At 33.0% G+C, this 21,302-nt stretch overlaps 1 protein-coding gene across 11 annotated transcripts in view; it reads right to left on the reverse strand.

Annotated features, from left to right (window-relative positions):
- The window catches only part of COL11A1 (collagen type XI alpha 1 chain), a 213,134-nt gene that overhangs the window by 14,918 nt on the left and 176,914 nt on the right, over window positions 1-21,302 (reverse strand). For all 11 annotated transcript variants that reach the window (XM_064371085.1, XM_064371076.1, XM_012438753.3 and 8 more), the window contains 4 exons: window positions 21,244-21,297; window positions 8,871-8,924; window positions 8,604-8,711; window positions 8,069-8,122 (listed from right to left, as the gene is read on the reverse strand). In XM_064371085.1, coding sequence (XP_064227155.1) covers window positions 8,069-8,122; window positions 8,604-8,711; window positions 8,871-8,924; window positions 21,244-21,297 — 270 coding nt within the window. The remainder of the gene's footprint in view (window positions 1-8,068; window positions 8,123-8,603; window positions 8,712-8,870; window positions 8,925-21,243; window positions 21,298-21,302) is intronic.

Consider the following 21,302-nt stretch of genomic DNA (forward strand, 5'->3'; position numbering starts at 1 on the left):
TATATATACTAACTTAAAACATGGAACTCTGTAATTCTTCTAGGTCATGGCCAATTTTCTGAAATCTGATTTAAATTCTTATTCTTTGTTCTCTTGAAATTAGATATCTTTCCCTACGATTACTGGAGAGAGAAATATACTAAAAATACTTAATAATCCCAATAAAATATTCTATTATAATATTATTCATGAAGAAGTTAGTGATGACTATTTTCTCTTAGCTAAACTACATAACATTACAAACTACATCAAGATGGTACTTTCAGCTGTAATTTCTAAATTGCATCTCATATCTAAATGATTTATGAAATTAATAATAAATTTATTTTTATATAAACATACTTCTATTTCAATAATTTCACTTTAGTAATTCAAGACTAAGACATGTATCTTTTAAAATTACATTTATATGACAATTATGGCATGACTTTAGCAGCTAACTCTTTGTCCTGCCCCCAACAGAAGGAAATTTTCATATTGATGACTTTGGAACTAACTGTTTAATCTACAGCTTGTTGTACTCTAGGCCAAGCACAATGGCTCCCACCTGTAATTCTAGGAATTTGGGAGCCTAAGGTGAGAGGATTGCTTGAGCCTAGGAGTTTGCAACCAGCATGGGTAGCATAGGGAGACAGTGCGTCTACAAAATAAACAAGCAACAACTAGGATTGGTGGGGTGCACCTGTAGTCCCAGCTACCTGAGGGTAAGGCAGGAGGGTCAATTGAACCCATGAGTTTGAGGCTTCAGTGAGCTATGATCATGCCACTTCACTCCAGTATGGGTGACAGAGGAACACCCTGTTGCTGGAAAAAGTAAACAAAACAAAAGAACACACCACACCAACAAACCAAATTGCTGCACTCCAATTTTGAAGACAACCCAAAATACAGTCCTTGGTGTGAAATTATACAAGGGAAACTATGCAGGCAACAGATGCTGTCAGATGTGTAACTGATGCTAAAACCTATTTATATGTGACTCATGAAATTAGGGTCATGATAACCTAGATATATCACTACTGCTTGCCACAAGTAAGGCACCCAGCAACAAAAGCAAATGTTCACAAGGTTTCTCTATGAATTTGAATTATGCTGATAGAATTGAATTATCTCAACTATAATTTTAGCAATAATTTCCATTATGGCCTAGGACAGCAAATTGTTTTAACTTTTACTAAAATACATCATAAGTCACCACTACTGTATCTTCTACAAGGCTACCATGAGTAATATTTCCCCCTATCTGGAAACACTGTAATTTTTCAGTGTAAAATAGCACATTATATCCTGGTCCATAATTTTTGTGAATTTAAAGCATTAAGAACTGTGGATCTGATCCAAGTAGTGTGATGTACTAGGAAAAGTAAGGGTTCAGAATAGGATAGGTCTTGCATAGAAACCAAACTCTCTTCTTAGCTACTTTAATTAGCTGGACAAAAGGAGCTTCGGTTTTCTCATCTACAAGGTGGGGTCGACCACTCCTATCTCATAGAGCTGCTGCAAGAGTATGGAGGGGCCCTCTCTATTCCTGTTTCTGAAGCCTACTTCTCAAATGGAAATGTGAATCTCAGGAAGAGCAAGAATAGTGTTAATAAAAATTAGCCCTTGTGTAACCATGGTATTTTGAAAAATTATTAGATATATTTATGTTTTTTAACTCATAAATGAATTTGAAATTCTCTAAGTATTAAAGTGGACAATTTCCCTATACTATTCTATTAACAACAGACAAAAGTTGTTTTCATAGATGCACATGCAGTTTGTTTTTTTATTATACTTTAAGTTCTGGGATTTATGTGCAGAACATGCAGGTTTGTTGCATGGGTATACACGTGCCATGGTGGTTTGCTGCACCTATCAATTCTTCATTTACATTAGGTGTTTCTCCTAATGCTATCTCTCCTCTAGTTCCCCATCCCCCAACAGGCCCTCGTGTGTGATGTTCCCCTCCATGTGTCCATGTGTTCTCATTATTCAACTCTCACTTATGAGTGAGAGCATGTGGTGTTCAGTTTTCTGTTCCTGTGTTAATTTGCTGAGAATGATGGTTTCCAGCTTCATGCATGTCGCTGCAAAGGACATGAACTCATCCTTTTTTATGGCTGCATAGCATTCCATGTTGTATATGTGCCACATTTTCTTTATCCAGTCTATCATTGAGCATTTGGGTTGGTTCAAAGTCTTTGCTTTGTGAATAGTGCTGGAATAAACATACAGGTGCATGTGTCTTTATAGTATAATGATTTATAAACCTTTAGGTATATACCCAGTAATGGGATTGTTGGGTCAAGTGTTTCTGGTACTAGATCTGTGACGAATTGCCACACTGTCATCCACAATGGTTGAACTAATTTACACTCCCACCAACAGTGTAAAAGTGTTCCTATTTCTCCACATCCTCTCCAGCATCTGTTGTTTCCTAACTCTTTAATGATTGCCATTTAATTGGTGTAAGATGGTATCTCATTGTGGTTTTGATTTGCATTTCTCTAATTACCAGTGATGGTGAGTTTTTTTCATATGTTTGTTGGTCACATAAATGTCTTCTTTTGAGAAGTGTCTGTTCATATCTTTCGCTCAGTTTTTGATGGGGTTGTTTTTTTTTTCTGTAAATTTGTTCAAGTTCTTTGTAGATTGTAGATATTAGCCCTTTGTCAGATGGATAGATTGCAAAATTAAACTAAAGAACTTCTATTATGGCAAAAGAACCTATCATCAGAGTGAACAGGCAACCTACAGAATGGAAGAAAATTTTTGGACATGCAGTTTTAAGTGTGGATATGCTGAATAATAATCTTCTAATAAGTGGAAAATTACTAATTCTTAGAGTCAAATTTATATGAGTTTAGTTATATTCTGTTTTGTATAAGAAAAACAATCATGCTACCCTGTTAAATCTCGGACAGACAAAAAGACCTCAGGGAAATTATCAAATTCACTTTTAAGTAATCTCCCTCTTATCTTGGATTTCACTCTCCACAGTAACAACTACATAAACAGTGAAGCATAATACAAATGTGAATTATTATCATTAGTTTTAGATATGCTACAGATAAATACCTGTGAACTTTCTCATCCCATTCTAATAGAAAAAGCTAAAATGGCAAAAAAGCAGTACTAGTGATTCTAATTGCTCAAGCTTAATGAAAAATATATAAGACATTATTTGTATTTTAAATGCAATAAAAATCCTTTCCATAAATATTATTCATGAAGAAGTTAGAGATAATGAGTGTTAATTTCTCAAAGCCAATAATCTCTCATAACATTACAAACTACATCTAAAGATGAATTTGCCAAACCAAATCAATTTTTATTTTCATCAGCTGGAAATAGAAATTGGTAACATTATGATATTGAGAGCAGTTATAAATGACTCTCTGAACCTGAAACAGATCAAAGACATCAACCCTACATATAAAAATGTTATTCCAACTGTGCATATTTTCTATTTTTCTCTTTGGGATAGTGTAAATTGAAAAACCCCAGGGTAATACATAATTCATAAGTAATAAAGTGAAAAGGAAAACAGGAATGATACATTCTTAAGTGTCTAGAATACGCCAAGCAAACATTTTCCCCTGTGGTATTATGCTTTCTAGAATATTTGCTTTGATCTACATTTCAAAAATCTAGTTCATTAAAATTTAAAGAAACTGCAGATCCTACACTTTATTTAAAAGATAAGATTGTGGCATAGTGTTTACTCTGGTGAAAATCAAATGCTTTGTTATTTAAACCTTTTTAATAATTATAGAATGCTACCCATATCACTCTAATCTACAGATGACTTAAATGTAGTATTAAAGAAATAAACTGTAATTCAGTACCCCATCCTATCTTTTATTTAAGTTTTTATTTTTGAAAAAATAATGCTATCAGATATTTTATTTATCATGTTATTATCAAAGGAAGAAATGTATGATAATACTAAAGAAACTTATTTGAAATAATTACTAAATCATTTTTCGGATGCATTGAAACAGATTCTTAAAAGAATATGAAACAAAACAAAATAAACACTTAAAACTAAAACAGATGTTAATTCCGACTTCAAAAAGTCAAATACATTTTAGTTTTTAGAAAGACTAAATCATATCAATTTTGACTTTGTATCAGAGGGCAGAATTTAGACACCATCATTCTTCTCTTTAAAACCCTCAATTGGCCAGGCATGGTGGCTCACGCCTGTAATCTCAGCACTTTGGGAGACCCAGATGGATGGATCCCTTGAGCCCAGGAGTTCAAGACCAGCCTGGGCAACTATCAAAAACCTATCAGTACTAAAAATGCCAAAAATTAGCCTGGTGTAGTTGCACGAACCTGCAGTCCCAGCTGCTAGGAAGGCTGAGGAGGGAAAATCACCTAAGCCTGGAAGGACAAGGTTGCAGTGACCGTGATTGTGCCACTGTATTGCAGTCCCAGTGATAGAGTGAGACTGTCGCAATAAATAAATGAAACATTCAATCTTATTTCCATTAATGTTGGTTGACTACTAAAATAGTAGTATAATTCTACCAATACAAAATTCGAATAAAACTTTCAAAAAACCTTTAAGAAACCCTAATAAAATTATATTACACCAACTCTAACAGAGTTCCACTTAATAAAATATATTTGAATAGAGTACTTTATATAGGCTTATCAACACCCTAAGCTTTTGATTACATTCCGTATGTGCTATTAATCTTTTTTTCTTCTTTTTTTGAGAAGGAGTCTTGCTCAGTCGCCCAGGCTGGAGTGCAATGGTGCAACCTTGGGTTACCACAACCTCCGCCTCCCAGGTTCAAGCGATTCTCCCCTCAGTCTCCCAAGTAGCTAGGATTACAGACATGAGCCACCATGCCCGGCTAAGTTTTGTATTTTTGTAGAGATGGGGTTTCACCATGTTGGCCAGGCTGGTCTTGAACTCCTGACCTCAGGTGATCTGCCCACCTTGGCAGCCCAAAGTCCTGGGATAACAGGCACGAACCACTGCACCCAGCCCATATGAACTATTATCCATCTTCAATTCTGTACAGTGATCTCAGTACACATTTGTAGTGTATGCCTGTGTGTGTGTGTATACCTAGATATATATGCAAATGTACACATATGTTGAATTCATGTTTATAAACAAGTTTTTGCCATGTGCAATATGTACTTTTTAAAGTAAAAAATAAATACTATATCATCTCTGACTCTAGCAGAGATGATAACATAGTGTGGGCAGACATCATGCAGAAATCATTTTAAGAGTTTTAAAATATCACTTTATTTTACTCTACCACAAAGAATTTCATATCCAGAAGCTTCCTATAAAATTGTTAAACTTATCTAGGTGAGTAATGGAGGCTCTGTTAGACATTTCAATTGTCTAATTAGGTAGCTGCCAATCTGGAGAGATGAAAGTAGGTAAGTTGTACTTACTGAAGAGTTAAGTTGTATTTAAAAGTTGGGGAAAAGGGGAATTTCTTGGTAGCTTTATCTCACCAGTAGAAACACTACAGTAGGTAGTTACAGGCAGCTTCTAGAAGGGGAAAAGAGACCTAATAGGTACTTGTGGAACTCCAATGATAAGCAAATTGAAGCCTGTGTAGATTTGGATATGGGTGTGAATATATGTTACATAATGAGGGAAGAATTCATGATAGAGAAACTATTATAGCTTTCACACAGACTAATTTCAGAGATTAACAGAAACCTCTGTGAATTTCCAAATTTCTGTCATTCTCACACCCACTGTCTTATCCACAGGTAAACCTCTCTGTTCCTTCTTTAATAATCATATCCTATTTCTAAACAGGGAAGTGACCCTAGAGGAAATGATATTTAAATGGTCTGACTCTGTGTATAACTAGTATCCTCTGCCTGAGTCTATCACAGTACTTAACACATTAACACTCTTAACTGCTGTAAGTATGACAGTACTTGATCTCTTCCATTTGCTTTAATAGTCAACAACTTACATACAGGTTTATTGATGATACACATGGATGAATGAGGTCAAATTTAGTTACTTACCGCTAAGAATATATAATTGATTGTTTTTCAAAATATTTATCATTATTTCATTCATTTAATGATTCTTGATTTGGTCCTAGTAGTGCTAATCAGTGATATAAAAATGATTTACAAACAATTCTTTTAATTAACCTAAGAACTCCATGGGGTAGAAGATATCCATATCCCAATTTAACTCATTTAAACTTTGCAAATATCATCAGATAGAAGCTGGCAATATTTCCATTTTAGAAACGAAGAACTTAAAGCTTAATAAAAAAGATAACCTTAACTAGTAACCATAATAAGCTACTTCTCACTCTGATTTAAAAATTACCTACTAAAATAACTTTTTCTTAGTTGAGTTGAAAGGCTCATTAAATTGCCATAAATGTCTTTCTGAAGATGATTTCTCCACCCATCCTCACCTCATGAAGACTAAGGTAGCATTCTCACTGAGATTAGTTATCACAAGTCAAGACTAATTAAAGCTATGAAAAAAGCTACATATTATAATTCACATTGTAAGTACTCTCCAATAAAACAAGCAGTCAGAATGAGCTGCAGTCATGCAGGTCACTTCTGATGCTTATCATTCCGCTTTACCTAAAGGATTTGGAAATTATTCTGTCCTCTTGCACTGTAAACTCGCATTAATTTAAGAGCCAAAAATACAAAAGTTTGCATGCCAAATCAGGTGGTATGTCAGAAGGTCTTATTTTTAATATTAGCTGAAGGAAATCTCCAGCATTGTGCTTTTTATTCCATCTGCAGAAAGGTCAGAATATTTACTGGAAAATGTGAAATAACAAGAAAAAATCTCTGGCAAATTTTAGGGTGACATTAAGGCAAGGTATTTTTTTTCCAGGCTCTGACTCTGTGTACTTATGAGTTTATCATATCTAAGGAGAATATTCCCAAGTAGTGGCATAGATATGGAGCTGATCCTCATTCAACCAGGGCCCTTTTCCTAAGCTCATGAGATAATGCACAGAGCTGATCATCTCTTGCTTGAAATCTACCAAAATTTGATACCTTTTATCTAGTTGCTAAATAAGTGATCTTTAAATTCTTCAGTGAAAGTTTAAATAATCTCTTTAAAACTTATAAAATATTTGGTAGGTATGCTAGAAGAAATTGCTGTGGCATCTTTGTTAAAAGGAATAACCAAAATTCTTCCTGAATGAATTGTGAATCCCAGTTGCGATGGCTTTCGACATATGATTCTGTCTCCAAGATAATTAATATATTTATGATAAGAAGCATTTGAAGAAATTTTAAAATATCATATAGAAGGACTTGACAATACTCATCGCACATACAGAGTACTATATGTATTTTTGCCATTTTGATTAATCACTTCACACTTAACCATTACTGGATAATGACACTCACAAATCTCTACCATAATGAATCTATCTATACAGCAAATAAGCCACCTAGTAAAAATTTATTCTAAAGGGCCAGTCTTATATTCTCACTTTTTGCTCAAATTTGTATCAAGTATAGCCTTGGATCCTATAATAAACTCCATCTATGAATACTATGACAGTCAACAAAATGCTTTATTGCATTTCTCAAGCATGTTTGCACACAGACTTTATGATAGTGATCAAGCATCAGTGTTACAGTAGCCATATTTTTTTTCACTGAGTTTTATTGTTTTACATTTCAGCCTGTATGACTCACAAAGAGAACAATTTATTTGGTCAAAGAATCACTGTATGCTGGTGCCAGTATACTTTTTAAAGTGAAATGCCAGGAAAATAAGTGTAACTGCAAGCCTTTTAGGGAAGTGTCCATCCTAGGAAAAGCACTGGCTGGATCATTAGTGGCATTTCGTTCAGAGTGGAAATAATCTTTTTCATCCAAAGTGCAAATGAAAAAAAAAATCTCTGATCAAGTAGTTTATTTTCCATATACCTATCGGTTAGGATTAGTTTCTTCCAAGACAAAGAAATATACTTCTTGGAATATTAGAAATCATACAAACCAATTTATAAGCTAAAATATCAAAAATTCTAGCTAGTAAACAATTTTATTGTTGAAATTCTCACTTTTAAATGAATGAAAAGATTTTACTCACCATAGGGCCAGGTGGCCCATCTTGGCCTGAAGCTCCAGGAAGACCTTGTTCTCCCTACAGAAAACAAAAATGATTGATTTTTGAAATTAATATAATAATGAATTTTTTTTAATTTTAGAAATACAACAAGAAATCAAAGCAAATATAACCTTTAAGTTCCACCATATGGAGGACATCTACAAATATTGTAAGCAATTTTGGGTCTTTTTACTATGCCTATGTGTCTGTATTCACATACACACAAATACATATATATGTGTATCTATAAACATTTCATATCACTGAAATTTTAAAATTTAGTCTTCTGTTTTCTTTTTATAACTTAGTGTTTCACCATGAACTTGTTAAATAAATGATATGCTTAAATATTTTAAGAGTATCTGATATTTTTACATTATATTTACAGAATTCCCACAAAATTATCCACATAACTTATGAAATAATGCCAACATAAGCATGTTCATTCATAATTTTTTTTTTAGAAACGAAATGTTATTTTCAAAATGGTATCTTTTTAACACAGATAGATGCTCACCACAGGGCCAGGGATGCCCCGAAGACCTTCTGGACCAGGCTTCCCTGCAGGTCCCTGAGGACCGACTGGGCCGGTTTTTCCAGGAGGACCTTCGGCACCTGCTTCTCCCTGTTAGGAAATAAAATATGGAAGCACATTAATGATGAGAAGAGACATTTTACTATCTTATCAAATGTACTGAAATAAATATTGATCAGTTTATGCATGTCATTTTCAAACATAATGCCTATTATATAAATAAACATATGTATATAATTTTTTTTTTACCTTAGCGCCTTTTTCACCTTGTCTTCCTTCTGCACCTGCAGCTCCAGGAGGACCCTAGAGACATAAGATTTAATATAAAACACGTATCACATATTAATATGAGGATACATATCAAAATATGTATCACATATCACACATATGCAGTAAAATATGTATCACATATCACACATGTATCACATATAAAGAAATGTTAATAAGAACTTGTTTAAGAATGCCTGTAATCCCAGCACTTTGGGAGGCCGAGGTGGGCAAATCACGAGGTGAGCATTTTGAGACCAGCCTGGCCAACATGGTGAAACCTCGTCTCTATTAAAAATACAAAAATTAGCTGGGCGTAGTGGCTGGCGCCTGTAATCCCAGCTACTTGGGAGGCTGAGGCAGAAGAATCACTTGAACTTAGGAGGCAGAGGTTGCAGTGAGCCATGACTGTGCCACTGAACTCCATCCAGCCTGGCGACAGAGCGAGACTCAGTCTTAACAACAACAGCAATAACAAACAAACAAAAAACAACAAAAAACACTAAAGTTTAATTTGTAACAGATTAATAAATTGTAGTTTTCTATCATTCGGTTTAAAACACAATAATGAAAATCAAAACCCATTTTATGTACAAATTTCCTCTTAGAATACTGAAAAACAGCACAGATTAAGTATACTACAATCACTTCACATCAATATAAAAAAGCAGTAAAAATAAAGTTTTTACAGAAATGCTGATGAATTAAAATTATGTGTTAAATACTGAAATATCCTTATTATGAGTGTGTAAAACACTAAGATATCATTTATTATATTTTATTATTAGAAAATTATTTAATGTGTGAGATTTGACTTGTATTCTCATATGTTTTTTAAGAGTGGCCCCTTTACTAATCCTAGAATATGAATATGTTCATTCATTCTTACAGGATCACATAGTAAGTAAAGAAACACAATACTTTAAATTATGATGGTCAATAGACACAGTATTTTCATTTCTGAGAACTATGTAGTTCACATAAGTAAGTAAAATGAAAGTCAGTATCATTTTTTAAATCCTAACGTTAGAAGTAATATGGAAAAACAAATTTACACTTTAGATGCCATCCAAAAGCATGAGTACAGAAAGACTGAAAAAGAAACTTGGTGATCTCCAGGAAACTGCTTTTCATTTTTTCCATCAGACTCTCTTGTTTTCCATTTGTTTACTTCAATTTTCATAATAAATTGTGCTCAAAATCATTAACTGAGGTCGGGTTTGGTGGTTGCAGGCAATAGTCATGGTGGTGTTAACTGGTGAGAACAAAGTGAGGCAGGAGGATAACTTTTCCTTTTCAGATGCCATATTAATATTTGAATGGTGAATATATCCCAGCCTTTTATAAACTATTTTAAACTGAGTGTCAACAGAGGTGGATGATGGGAGGTTTCTTGGTGAGTACAACGTGCATGGCTTCAATGATGCATGCAATTTAGGCCCAGACTTCACCATGATGCAATATCAATATAGCAAATTTGCACGTGTACCCCATGAATCTACACAAAAAGTAAAAGTGAATAAAGTGAGTATCAAGCACTTCATCGATTCTATGAACTCTATAGAATTTCATGAACTCATTTTATCTCAGAAAGAGTCGATGATAACATCATTAGCAATTATTCTCTCCATATCATTCCTATAACTTTATCTGTTATTAGACATTCATTGTAACTCAATTCAAATATAAGAAATGTATAAATTCTATGGGAAGTCTCTTGACTTCCCTCAGATATGTTAATCAAAATATATACATTAAAATTTCAAAGGACATCTTTTAAATTTCATATTTATGCAAAAGGAATTCTGTATTGAATCATGAATTTCACATTTGTTTTGTTAAAATGTTAAGCCAGAAATTATTTTGGTGCAATATTTAAAATAATAACATATGCAAAGCAGATACAACAATCATAACAATTATTATTTTAGAAATAGAAATAATATTATTCAACGAAATAATAGATTTTCCTTATTCAATGTCAGTTTTTCCTTAGACAAGTAACATAATGATATGTAGTCTTAACCTCAAAAGATCGCATTTACAAACATGAGGGTTATAGTAGAGAAGATTTATCAATACCCGGCTTTTTAAAAAGCAACCCATCTATATCTGTTGTCTAAAAACCAGAATGAAAACTTCACTTTTACTTCAAAGAAGAAAGAAAATCTGAATTAGAAGAGCCTAGAGAATTTTAACATAACTAAACGACAACACAGAACTAAATTCCAATTAAAATAAAGGGTTCCTTGTCCCTAAATAATTTCTTCCTTCTGTGAACAAATATCTGTCATAGTAAAAATTTTTTATTAAATGACTTTGTTCTATTCTTTTTCTCATTTTTCCAATTTTATTTATTCCTTATATTTTTTTCCATATGACAACAATATTCAGAAAAACTAGGATGAAAGCAGATATACTTTTTCTGAGAGTAGTAAGTGTCCTTTAGAGAAAAACTCATGTATTCCCCAAAAAGCATGCACTAAAAACTCAATCCCCAGCACAGTGCCGGGAAGTAGAACCTAATAGGAGGTGTTGAGGCCATGAGAGCTTATGAATTGATTAATAATGAATATAAAAAGGCTGAGGCGCCCGGGCATGATGGTTCATGCTTGTAATACCAGCACTTTAGGAGGCCGAGTCGGTGAATCGTCTGAGGTCAAGTGTTCAAGACCAGCCTGGCCAACATAGTGAAACCCTGTCTCTACTAAAAATACAAAAAATTAGCTGGGCATAGTGGTGGATTCCTGTAATCCCAGCTACTTGGGAGGCCTGAGGTAGGAGAATTGCTTGAACCCAGGAGGCGGAGGTTGCAGTGCGCCGAATCATATCATTGCACTCCAGCCTAGGCGACTGAGCGAGAGTCTGTTTCAGGAAAAAAGAAAGCCTGAGGCTGTGAATTTGATATCTTGCTTTCTTGCTCGCAATTTGTCCTTCCACCTTGGCATGACAAAGCAACAAAGCCCTTGCAAAATGTGGCCACTCAATCTTGGATGTCCCATCCTTCAGCCAGTAAATCTGGGTTCACATGTGGTATTCTGTGATAGTGGCACAAAACAAAGACAATGCCTGTGGACAAATTCTTGTCCCAATAATTTATTCCTCATACATTTGCATAAATGGAGGAGGCGAAACAATCTGGTGAGCGCTTGTTGTACTTTCATGAAGTAAATGAGGGTTCTTAATGAAAAATACCTCATAAAGTATAACACACTAAAATAGGCCTTAGTTAGTTCTCCACCAGTAGTTATTGTTATAAAAGATTTTTCTACTCATGAGAACTATTCTTCATATAAAGCATCTAATCTGATCTTCTTTCCACTATTCAAGTTTTACAGTATAATTCTATAATTTGCTGATTTTTTCCACTCGTCACATTTAAATATCCCTTAAATATCCCTTATAGTCCAGAAATCAGCTATGCATGTAAATAACAAGTAAAATTAAATCCCTAAGGAATTCATAGAATTTACACAGAAATAGTACAGATACAAAAATTAACAAATAGTACACTGCAAAATAAACAAAGATGAGATCAGTGTACAAAATAGGTACAATGATTCAGTTTGGCAGTACAGAGGATTTTCCTAAAAACCTAGTCTCTGATCTGAATCTTACAGTGTGGGTAGATCAGAGAAGGATGGTTTGTATATAACACTTTACCTTCTGCTCACTCAGATGCAAGCTTAAAGGAATAAGAATGGAAAGTACAGACACTCTTTACCGACCTGCTAGTAGTTCACTTAGGCTAGTAGCTAAGCATCTGTGCATTTGTCTTGCTGTACAGAGGCAGAATATTAGGGTGCATGATGATATGGTGACTTGAGATTTGGGGAGGAAAGAAGAGAATTTGAGAAAGGCAGAGATTTGGCATATAGAGATCTTAATTTTGTAATGTTAGCAAAACAAACTATGCCAAATTTAGTATAAAATTAGTTATTTGGATAAACAAACATTTTTGAACATATTAAATGAACCAGAATTTTTGTTTCCCACATTAAAAAATTTTAGAACAATTTTCCCAAACAGTATTAAAAACACTAATATTTAAAATATTTTAGAAATAAGTAAATTTGATTCAATATTTTCAGATCCTTTAATACTCTTCTTGGACTCTGAATCTCCTAGAGGGGTGTATAATCTCTGTAGTGGTTCCCAACTTAAATGCAGACCTTGTTTTCATAATGACCTTACTTGGAAGGCATAGTTCTGTACTAAACAGAAATTTTAAGTGGATTTATTATTTATTTTATTATTACAATGTATTTTCTACCTATACATTTATATAAGAATTTTTCAAAGGATTTTGTAAAAGAAAATGTCTGAATTTGAAATCTGAATTAATACTATATATATAATACTAATCCTGGATGTATGTGTGTATATATGTATATACACACACACACTGTACGTTCATACACATGGCACACATATATATATATATATATACTATATGATATATATGATGTGTGTGCATAGTAAATTACACCTTCATCTTTCATTGTAATCAATTAATAATAACAGTTACTGTTTTAATTTTTTATTATGACCTTTCCTTTGGCAATATGAGCTGAACTCAAATTTCCATTTAACATGTGCATTTTTGGGTTATAATGCTTAAATTATTTTAGTCAGCTCTAGATTTTTTTTTTTCAGTGAAAGGGCATGGAAGTAGCTAAAATGATAACTTTAGTATTAAAATTCCATGTCTTATTGAAACAAGCTGTAAAAATCTTCTAGTGCCTTAAGGAAATATACACTCATTCTCAAGTATTACAAATGCATGACAGAAAGTACATGCACTACAAATGATAATGTAATTCTCCTACTTGCTTAATAACCATTCGAATGTTCTTGCTCAGTATCACTGCCACTCACAACATTGTAATCAATATTCTATCAGGAAGTCGTATTATCACTCATGCATTAGATTCAATCACAGAAAAAAGTGGTGATACTTTTGAACACATTTCTTGTCATTGCTACTGTTGTCATAAGATGCTATAAAAAAATGTTACTTTTTTATTGTTTCCACAGTGGGAAAGTAAGGATCTGAGAAATGTTAATTTCCACGAAATATATACAAAGCTAATTTAAGATTAACATTTCTAGATGAACTAAAGGGAAACAGATTGTAAGTCAATTCTGTAGTCAATCAAACCACAAGCCTGTAGAACAGATATTACCTTACCGCATATGAATATGTTCTCACTATTTTCACAAAAGTGGTATTAAATTGATCACTGCATCAGACATTGTTGTCTGCTGACTGAACCCAAAGGTTTGTGGTGACAGTATTCTCAAACCAGTTCCAATTCATAGAATTCACTCTGCATTATACCCCTCTATGATTAGATGCTTTGTGATCACCCATGGTATAGACAAAGTGACAAAGTCACCTTACATATGTGCTTTCATTTTTCTTTTAGACACAGAGTCTCACTCTGTTGCCCAGGCTTGAGAGCAGCGGTGTGATCTTGGCTCACTGCAGCCTCAGACTCCTGGGCTCAAGCCATTCTCCCACCTCAGCTTCTGAGTAGCTGGGACAACAGGCTCATGCCATCGTATCTGGCTAACTTTTGTATTTTTTTCTGGAGACAGGGTTTTGCTATTTTGCCCAGGCTGGTCTCCTACTCCTGAGCTCAAGTGATCCTCTTCAGCTTCTCAAAGTGCTGAGATCCACGGGCATGACCAAATACCTCCTTCTAAATTGACTTAGTTTAATAACTTTATTATTTCTTAAACTGGTCTTAAATCTCTATTGTTTAACAAATCCATTCTATTAAAAAATATGTGCAGTTGTCGTGAATTTAAATGCTTCTATTTTTGGCAACTGCTCTCATAGGAAATTCTTTACCATATATGTCACATGAATTTACACCAAGGAATAACTAATTTATATTATAAGTATAAATTTCTTTAAAATTACAATATACTATACTTTGAAAGTGCAGTTAATTAATATTCTATATCCTTTTTGTATGTGTATCACCAAATTAGTTCAATATTGGTCACCGTTGAACTCAAACGACAAAACATAATTCAATAATAAACAAAACTAAGTTTACCATGAATTTATTGCTGATGTGCTTTCGTTTAATGTAAACAACTTGGATATTAGAAGAAGTTATTTTACTCCTTTTTATCTCTACCTTTTATGTAATAATAAGCTTGTTTAGTTTATAAATAATACCACAATTTGAAACCCTTATTCAATGCTTAATAATAAAATCCACTGTTTGAGATCCTGGCAAATTCAAGTATTAGGCTTTGTGCTTTATATATACATTTTCTTAATTTAATTTAGTCCTCACTTCAGCACTGTAAATTAGTTGTTATGCCCACTTTATAAATGAGAAAACTGAGATTCAAATACATTAACTCATCCCAAGTCACATTTTTAGGTAACAAGGTTTTGAAACAAGTTCTGTCTCATTCTGATGCAACGGCATTCTGGTCTACTTTGTAGTGAAATTAAGATAAAAGGAGTGTCAGTTTATAGATTGCAAATGATCTTAGCAAATAATTTGGGCTTCAATTTTTGGGTTTGCTTTTTGTTTTTTTGAGAGAGGGTCTCCCTCTGTTGTTCAGGTTGGAGTAGAGTAGAACAATCACGACTCACTGCAGCCTGAACCTCCCAGGCTCAAGCAATCCTCCCACCACAGCCTCCCAGGTAGCTGGAACTACAGGCAGGCACCACCACATCTGGGTAATTTTTTAAAGTTCTTGTAAAGACGGGAGTCTCACTATGTTGTCTCTGACTCCTGGGCTTAAGCAATACTCCTGCCTAAGTCTCCCAAAGTGCTGGGATTACCGGTGTCAGCCACTGCACTTGGCCTGTGTTTCCATTTCTTTCTTTTTCTTTTTTTTCAAGCTAAGCCACCTATTTGTTTAGGTTGAGGTAGAGCTATTGACTAAATAGTGTTGTAGGCTGTAAATTAAGAGTGCAAGCATTAATTGCTAGTGTTAAATCAGAACAAATCATAGTTTTAGTAATAAGATTGTTGACATAAGAGTAATTTTTCACACCATTACAATATATTTTACTCTGGTGAAGGAAATAGATTATTATGTAAAACAGACAAAAGCATTTAAGCATGCCAGTTTATCCAAGCCAAATACAGAAAACAATTTAACATACCGTGTTAAATGGCTTTCAGTTTCAATTTATTGTTGCCATATTTTAAAACAGAAAAATCTGCATATTATTGCTCAGTCGGGCTGACCTAGGGTTGATTTTTCTGCTATATCAAAATGAATGTGAATAGCTTTGTAAGCAATGCATAGCCACCACAGTTCTCATGTTATTATTAATTCATGAATACAAAGTCTTCCAATTTTGTTTACAAAGTGACTAGAATGGATTAAAATAGCTCATCATCTTTCTATAAATTATAATTTAAAAAGAGAGGATAGAACAGCACAAAAATTTTTATGATGTTGTTTTAAAATAATTTTTAAAAATCAAAGCGAACTCCATTAACACACTTTCTAATAATGCTAAAGAACATATACTAGAATGACTCAATATTATATTATTTTAGGCTTTCAACATGCAAATGCATTAGATAACACAGCACAGTATCATTAACTTAGAAGCTTCCTACATACCACTTGTAACAATTGCAATCCACTTCTTTCCACAGAAATAACTACCATCCTAAATTTTTGTTAATCATTGCCCTACTTTTCTTTATCATGTTTACCACTTATGTTTAAATGTTAAACATGTCCTAACAATTTTGCATATTATATAAATGAAACAATGTAATATATCTTTCCAGTTCAGCACTATATAAACATACACACACAAGACATATGTATACACATACACATATTTATTCTGTTTGATGTTTAATATTAGATTTTGAGATTCATCTATGTTATCCATGCATCTGTAGTATATTCATTTTTATTGCCTACAACATTTTAGTTTTTGAATATACTTCAATTAACTTATCTTGTCTATAGTTATTATTAACAAAGATAACACAACATTCTTCTTTGGGTCTTTTGGTGAATATGTGAAAAATGTCAGCTAGGATATGTGCTTAGAAATGGAATTACCAGATGGTAGAAAAAGTTCATGTTAGATTCTGTTAGATAACATAGAATTATTTCCCTAAAGTGGCATTACCTAGTAATTCACAAGTAATCTTCACCGGTTTTTGAAAACATTCTTCCCAATACTTGGTTTGTCAGAGTATATTTTTGTTAATTGATAAATGTGATATAGTATCTCAATGTAACTTCTGGCACATTTTTCTGATTTCTAAAAATATTGTTTCATGTTTCATGGGCATTTGTGTCAAATACTTTTTCATGCCTTTGGCATATTTTTTCTATTGTTTTTTCTTGCTATTCTAATTTGTGAGAAATGCTTAGACATTCTAACAAATTATTCTGTGCAAGTTTCCTGTATATTAGAAATATTTTCTCCTAATCAGATCTTTTTGTTCCAATGTCTTCTAAGTATTTTTGGATAAATAGGAAATTGTAACGGTCACATATTTGATACATCAGTCTATTTCTTTCTGGTTACGCCTCTGTGATCAGAATTTATAACTGAAGCTCAAAAATTTATTCCTCAATAATTTTTGCTAAAATAGTTCAAAGTTTACCTTTGACATTTACTATTACAAATCAACTGGCATTGAGTTCTGTGAAATGAGATAGATGAGGCATATTTAATCTTTTTCCATATAGAAAATCATTTCTCCCAGCAGAATTTTTTTAATAGTCTATCCATTTTCCATTGATATGTAATGTCCAATTTGTTACAAATGAGGTTTACATATACCATTGGATTTTTTCTGGGCTTTTTCTTCAATGACACCATTGCCTATATATCTATATAAAACTCAAGTATAACTTTGCAAACAAATTATCTTAATTTCTCATAATTTACCCATCTTATCAATGTACTTAACCATAATTTTATTTTTTTAAACTTTTTCCAATTCATTTTAATCAGGGAAGTTAATCATGTTGCCTAGTTAGAAATATTGGCAGGAATGGGAGTAACATAATTTTTTCTATTTTCTAATTGTAGTTGACATTTACATCTAAAGAAAACTTCACCAGTTGCTTACAATTTAACAGTATCTTATATATTAATATCTTTATATCAATAAAATATAATCTTTAATTTATATATTAATATCTTTATATTAATAAAAATATAATCTTTAATTTTTGATGAAAAAATAATTATTGATTATTGCTATAATTTGGATATTTCTCCCCTCCAAACCTCATGTTGAAATTTGATTTCAAATCTTGGCAGTAGAGCCCAATGGGAGGTGTCTGAGTTATAGGGATGGATTTCTCATGAACAGACTAATACCCTTCCTGGGTAGGGGTGAGTTGCTTCTCACTCTATTAATTCCTGAGAGAGCTGGTTGTTAAAAAGTGCGTGGTACCTCCCCTTCCCCCTCCTACTTCCTCTTTACCATGTGATTTCTGCACACGGCTGCTCCGCTTCTCCTTCCACCATGAGTGGGAGCAGCCTAAGGCCCTCACCAGAAGCAGATGTTGGCATCATGCTTCCTGTAGAGCCTGCAAAACTGTGAGCTAGATAAATCTCTTTTCTTTATAAATTTCCCAGCCTCAGGTATTCCTTTATAGCAACACTAAATGTACTAAAAAAGTAAGCTTCATGTTCTTAAAGCAACAAATAACTAAACTTGGGTGTACATTATATTTTCATTAATATACTACTATATTTTACTATAACTAATTATTTCTAATATATGAAAATGCATCATTCATTATAAGAGACAGGAATTAAGAATCAAGGATTAACTCATGTTTTAAAATTACATCTCATTTAAATAGAAAATGCAGAGGTCAAACTTAGGTGTAAATGAATAAGAAAGCAAATACATGAACTTTCTACTATTCACAACTACGTTGGTGTTGTAGAACAAACATATAATCTAACTCTCTGTGTATGTACTGACTTTTCTATATTTTCTCAATTTCAGTATTTTGGAGACGCCTTCCTAGAAGTCTGAGTTATTCACTAAAATTATAATTGCTTTTAATTAATGATTCCAAAGTAATAAACACAAATATATTTTTAAAACATCCTATAATAAAGAATAAAAATGTATTGCATTATCATGATTTAAAAATTAGTAAATATTACTGAAAATATTTTGAAAGTTTATAATATCAAGAGTGTCAACATTATTATATCAAAATAGTTTCACACAACAGCTTAATAGTTTTAACGTACAACATTTTTATGCCATAGTTACAGGTTTGTATATAAGTTGGGTCATATTATTATTCTAAAAGGGGGCTTGAGATTTACTGGTTCACACCTATATGTCCCTTTTTTAATGTTTCTATTAATACTCTTTAATAAGTTATTTTATTCATTTACTTAAAAAGTTTTTCAAAAATACTCAGTTGTGCTCAAAATGAGTGATTCATGTGGCCCACCACTGAATGGCTAAAGAAATGAATTCACTCCAAAACTCTCACTCTGTAGTTCATGAGAGAGCTCTTAACACGTCACCATGTTAAGAGAAGTCATCTCAAATATCAAATGGTAATTAGTTACATTTATTAAAAATTATAAATGTGCAAATTTTTGACATATTTTAAAATGAAACTAGATTAGATAGGATTTGCTGAGAATTTGACTTGAGTAATGAAATGAGCTGAGAAGCTGCCAATATATATAATAGAATATTCAAAATCGATTTTGACATAGTCTCTCCTTTTCTAGTTGCTACTGTGCTTTGAAGCAAGGTTTAATTTCCTCTGTACAAAAGCAACATACTTTATACTTGTATGAGGATTATCCTTGAGCTCAGAAGTGTATAATAACTATGCCATAACTCAGAGCCAACACAGCAACAGTTATGATGTGAATACTTTTTTTTATTGTATTACATGAGTTATCTTATATTCATCCCAAAACTTGGGTTGGTGTTCGGTCCCCTGAGAAACAGAGAATACACAATTTTCCCAATGTAATGCAGGTAATAACTGGTGAAGATTGGTTGAAAGTCAGCTATTGTGACTGCATTGTTCTACTAACCACATTATATAGTATGCCACCATCTGAGGCCAGGGGAAAGAAACAAAATGATTTCCTGTTGTTTCAAGAAGGATTTAAACCCATTCCACTGTTTTATACAATTATTCTTCCAAAGTTCCGAAATAGTATAATAGATACTTACGCATCACAGTTTTGTGAGCAGTTGGACTTCAAGCAGAAAGAGGCAACGGATATAAAAAATCATGTTACACTTTCTAATTACTTTATAAGAATAACAGCCGCATGGTTGTTTGGGGATAAATCTATACTGAGACCATACTATGGGGTTGTAGATAAAATAATAATAATAAGAGAAAAGGTAAATGAATACACTTGGCCAATAAACAGCAAATTGTGTTCAGAGACAAGTTGTTATTATAAATTAAATTTATTTTTGGCAAAGAGAAAGGTTTGCAAATATTGATTCAAATTTGTATTGCTGAGAGACAAAACTAAAACCCATTCACATTCTATGTGTAATGTGAGGGTATTCGGTGTGAAAAATTCCCCTAAAGTAAAGATAACATTAGAAAACAGTAGTGGCCCCAATAGCTCTGTGTCTTTTGATTACTGAAGAGGGAATTAACCTGAGAAATATATTTTGATGTTTATCACATATTCTATTTATGTGTCGGTTTGAAAATAGACTGAAGGAGGTTCAGAAGAACACTGTAAGGTGAGACAGCTGCCGCAGGAGGCAGGTCTGCAGAGATTGCTTTATTATGAACATAATGCATCAGTGAGAAAAGATTTACAGTAAAGTAAATCTCCTAGGGTCTTCTATGGCCGATATTTTCAGCAATGCCTATTTATTCGTATTTTGCTATAGCACATCATTAAAATATTGTTTCCGAGTCAGAGAAGTTTGACAATGTAAAGCAATTTAATATATACTGATTCCTGAGCCCATTCTATTGATACACTCAGGTTTTTACAATGTTTTAAGTTAGCACTGGACTTTTGACAGCTCATCCCCATGTATTTCATGAGAAGTTAATGTTCAGGATGCTACCAAAGTCTTTAATAATAATCTACTACATTTGTACAAAGGGGTGTTCTAAGCACAGAGGAGTGGAAAACTTCTTAAGTAGAAGTTGTTTTTCTCATTTTTATTGTGACAGTAAAATAGTTAGAATATATTCTATTTGAGTTATTATTTGGCACATTTAAAAACTGTTTTTATGACATGATATTTTTCATCATCTTTATAACATGCTGCCTGCAGCTTACATATATTACATAAATTTATATACGTGGTGACTAATGTGCATATGTTTCAAATAAAGAATTAAAGAAACTTACTCTTTTTCCAGGAGGACCTGGTGGGCCAGCCTCACCAGATGGACCAGGAGGACCCTATA

The sequence above is a fragment of the Aotus nancymaae genome, unplaced genomic scaffold (assembly GCF_030222135.1).
Source record: "Aotus nancymaae isolate 86718 unplaced genomic scaffold, 86718_ANA_hifiasm-v0.15.2.pri h1tg000117l, whole genome shotgun sequence".
Classification (NCBI taxonomy): domain Eukaryota; kingdom Metazoa; phylum Chordata; class Mammalia; order Primates; family Aotidae; genus Aotus; species Aotus nancymaae.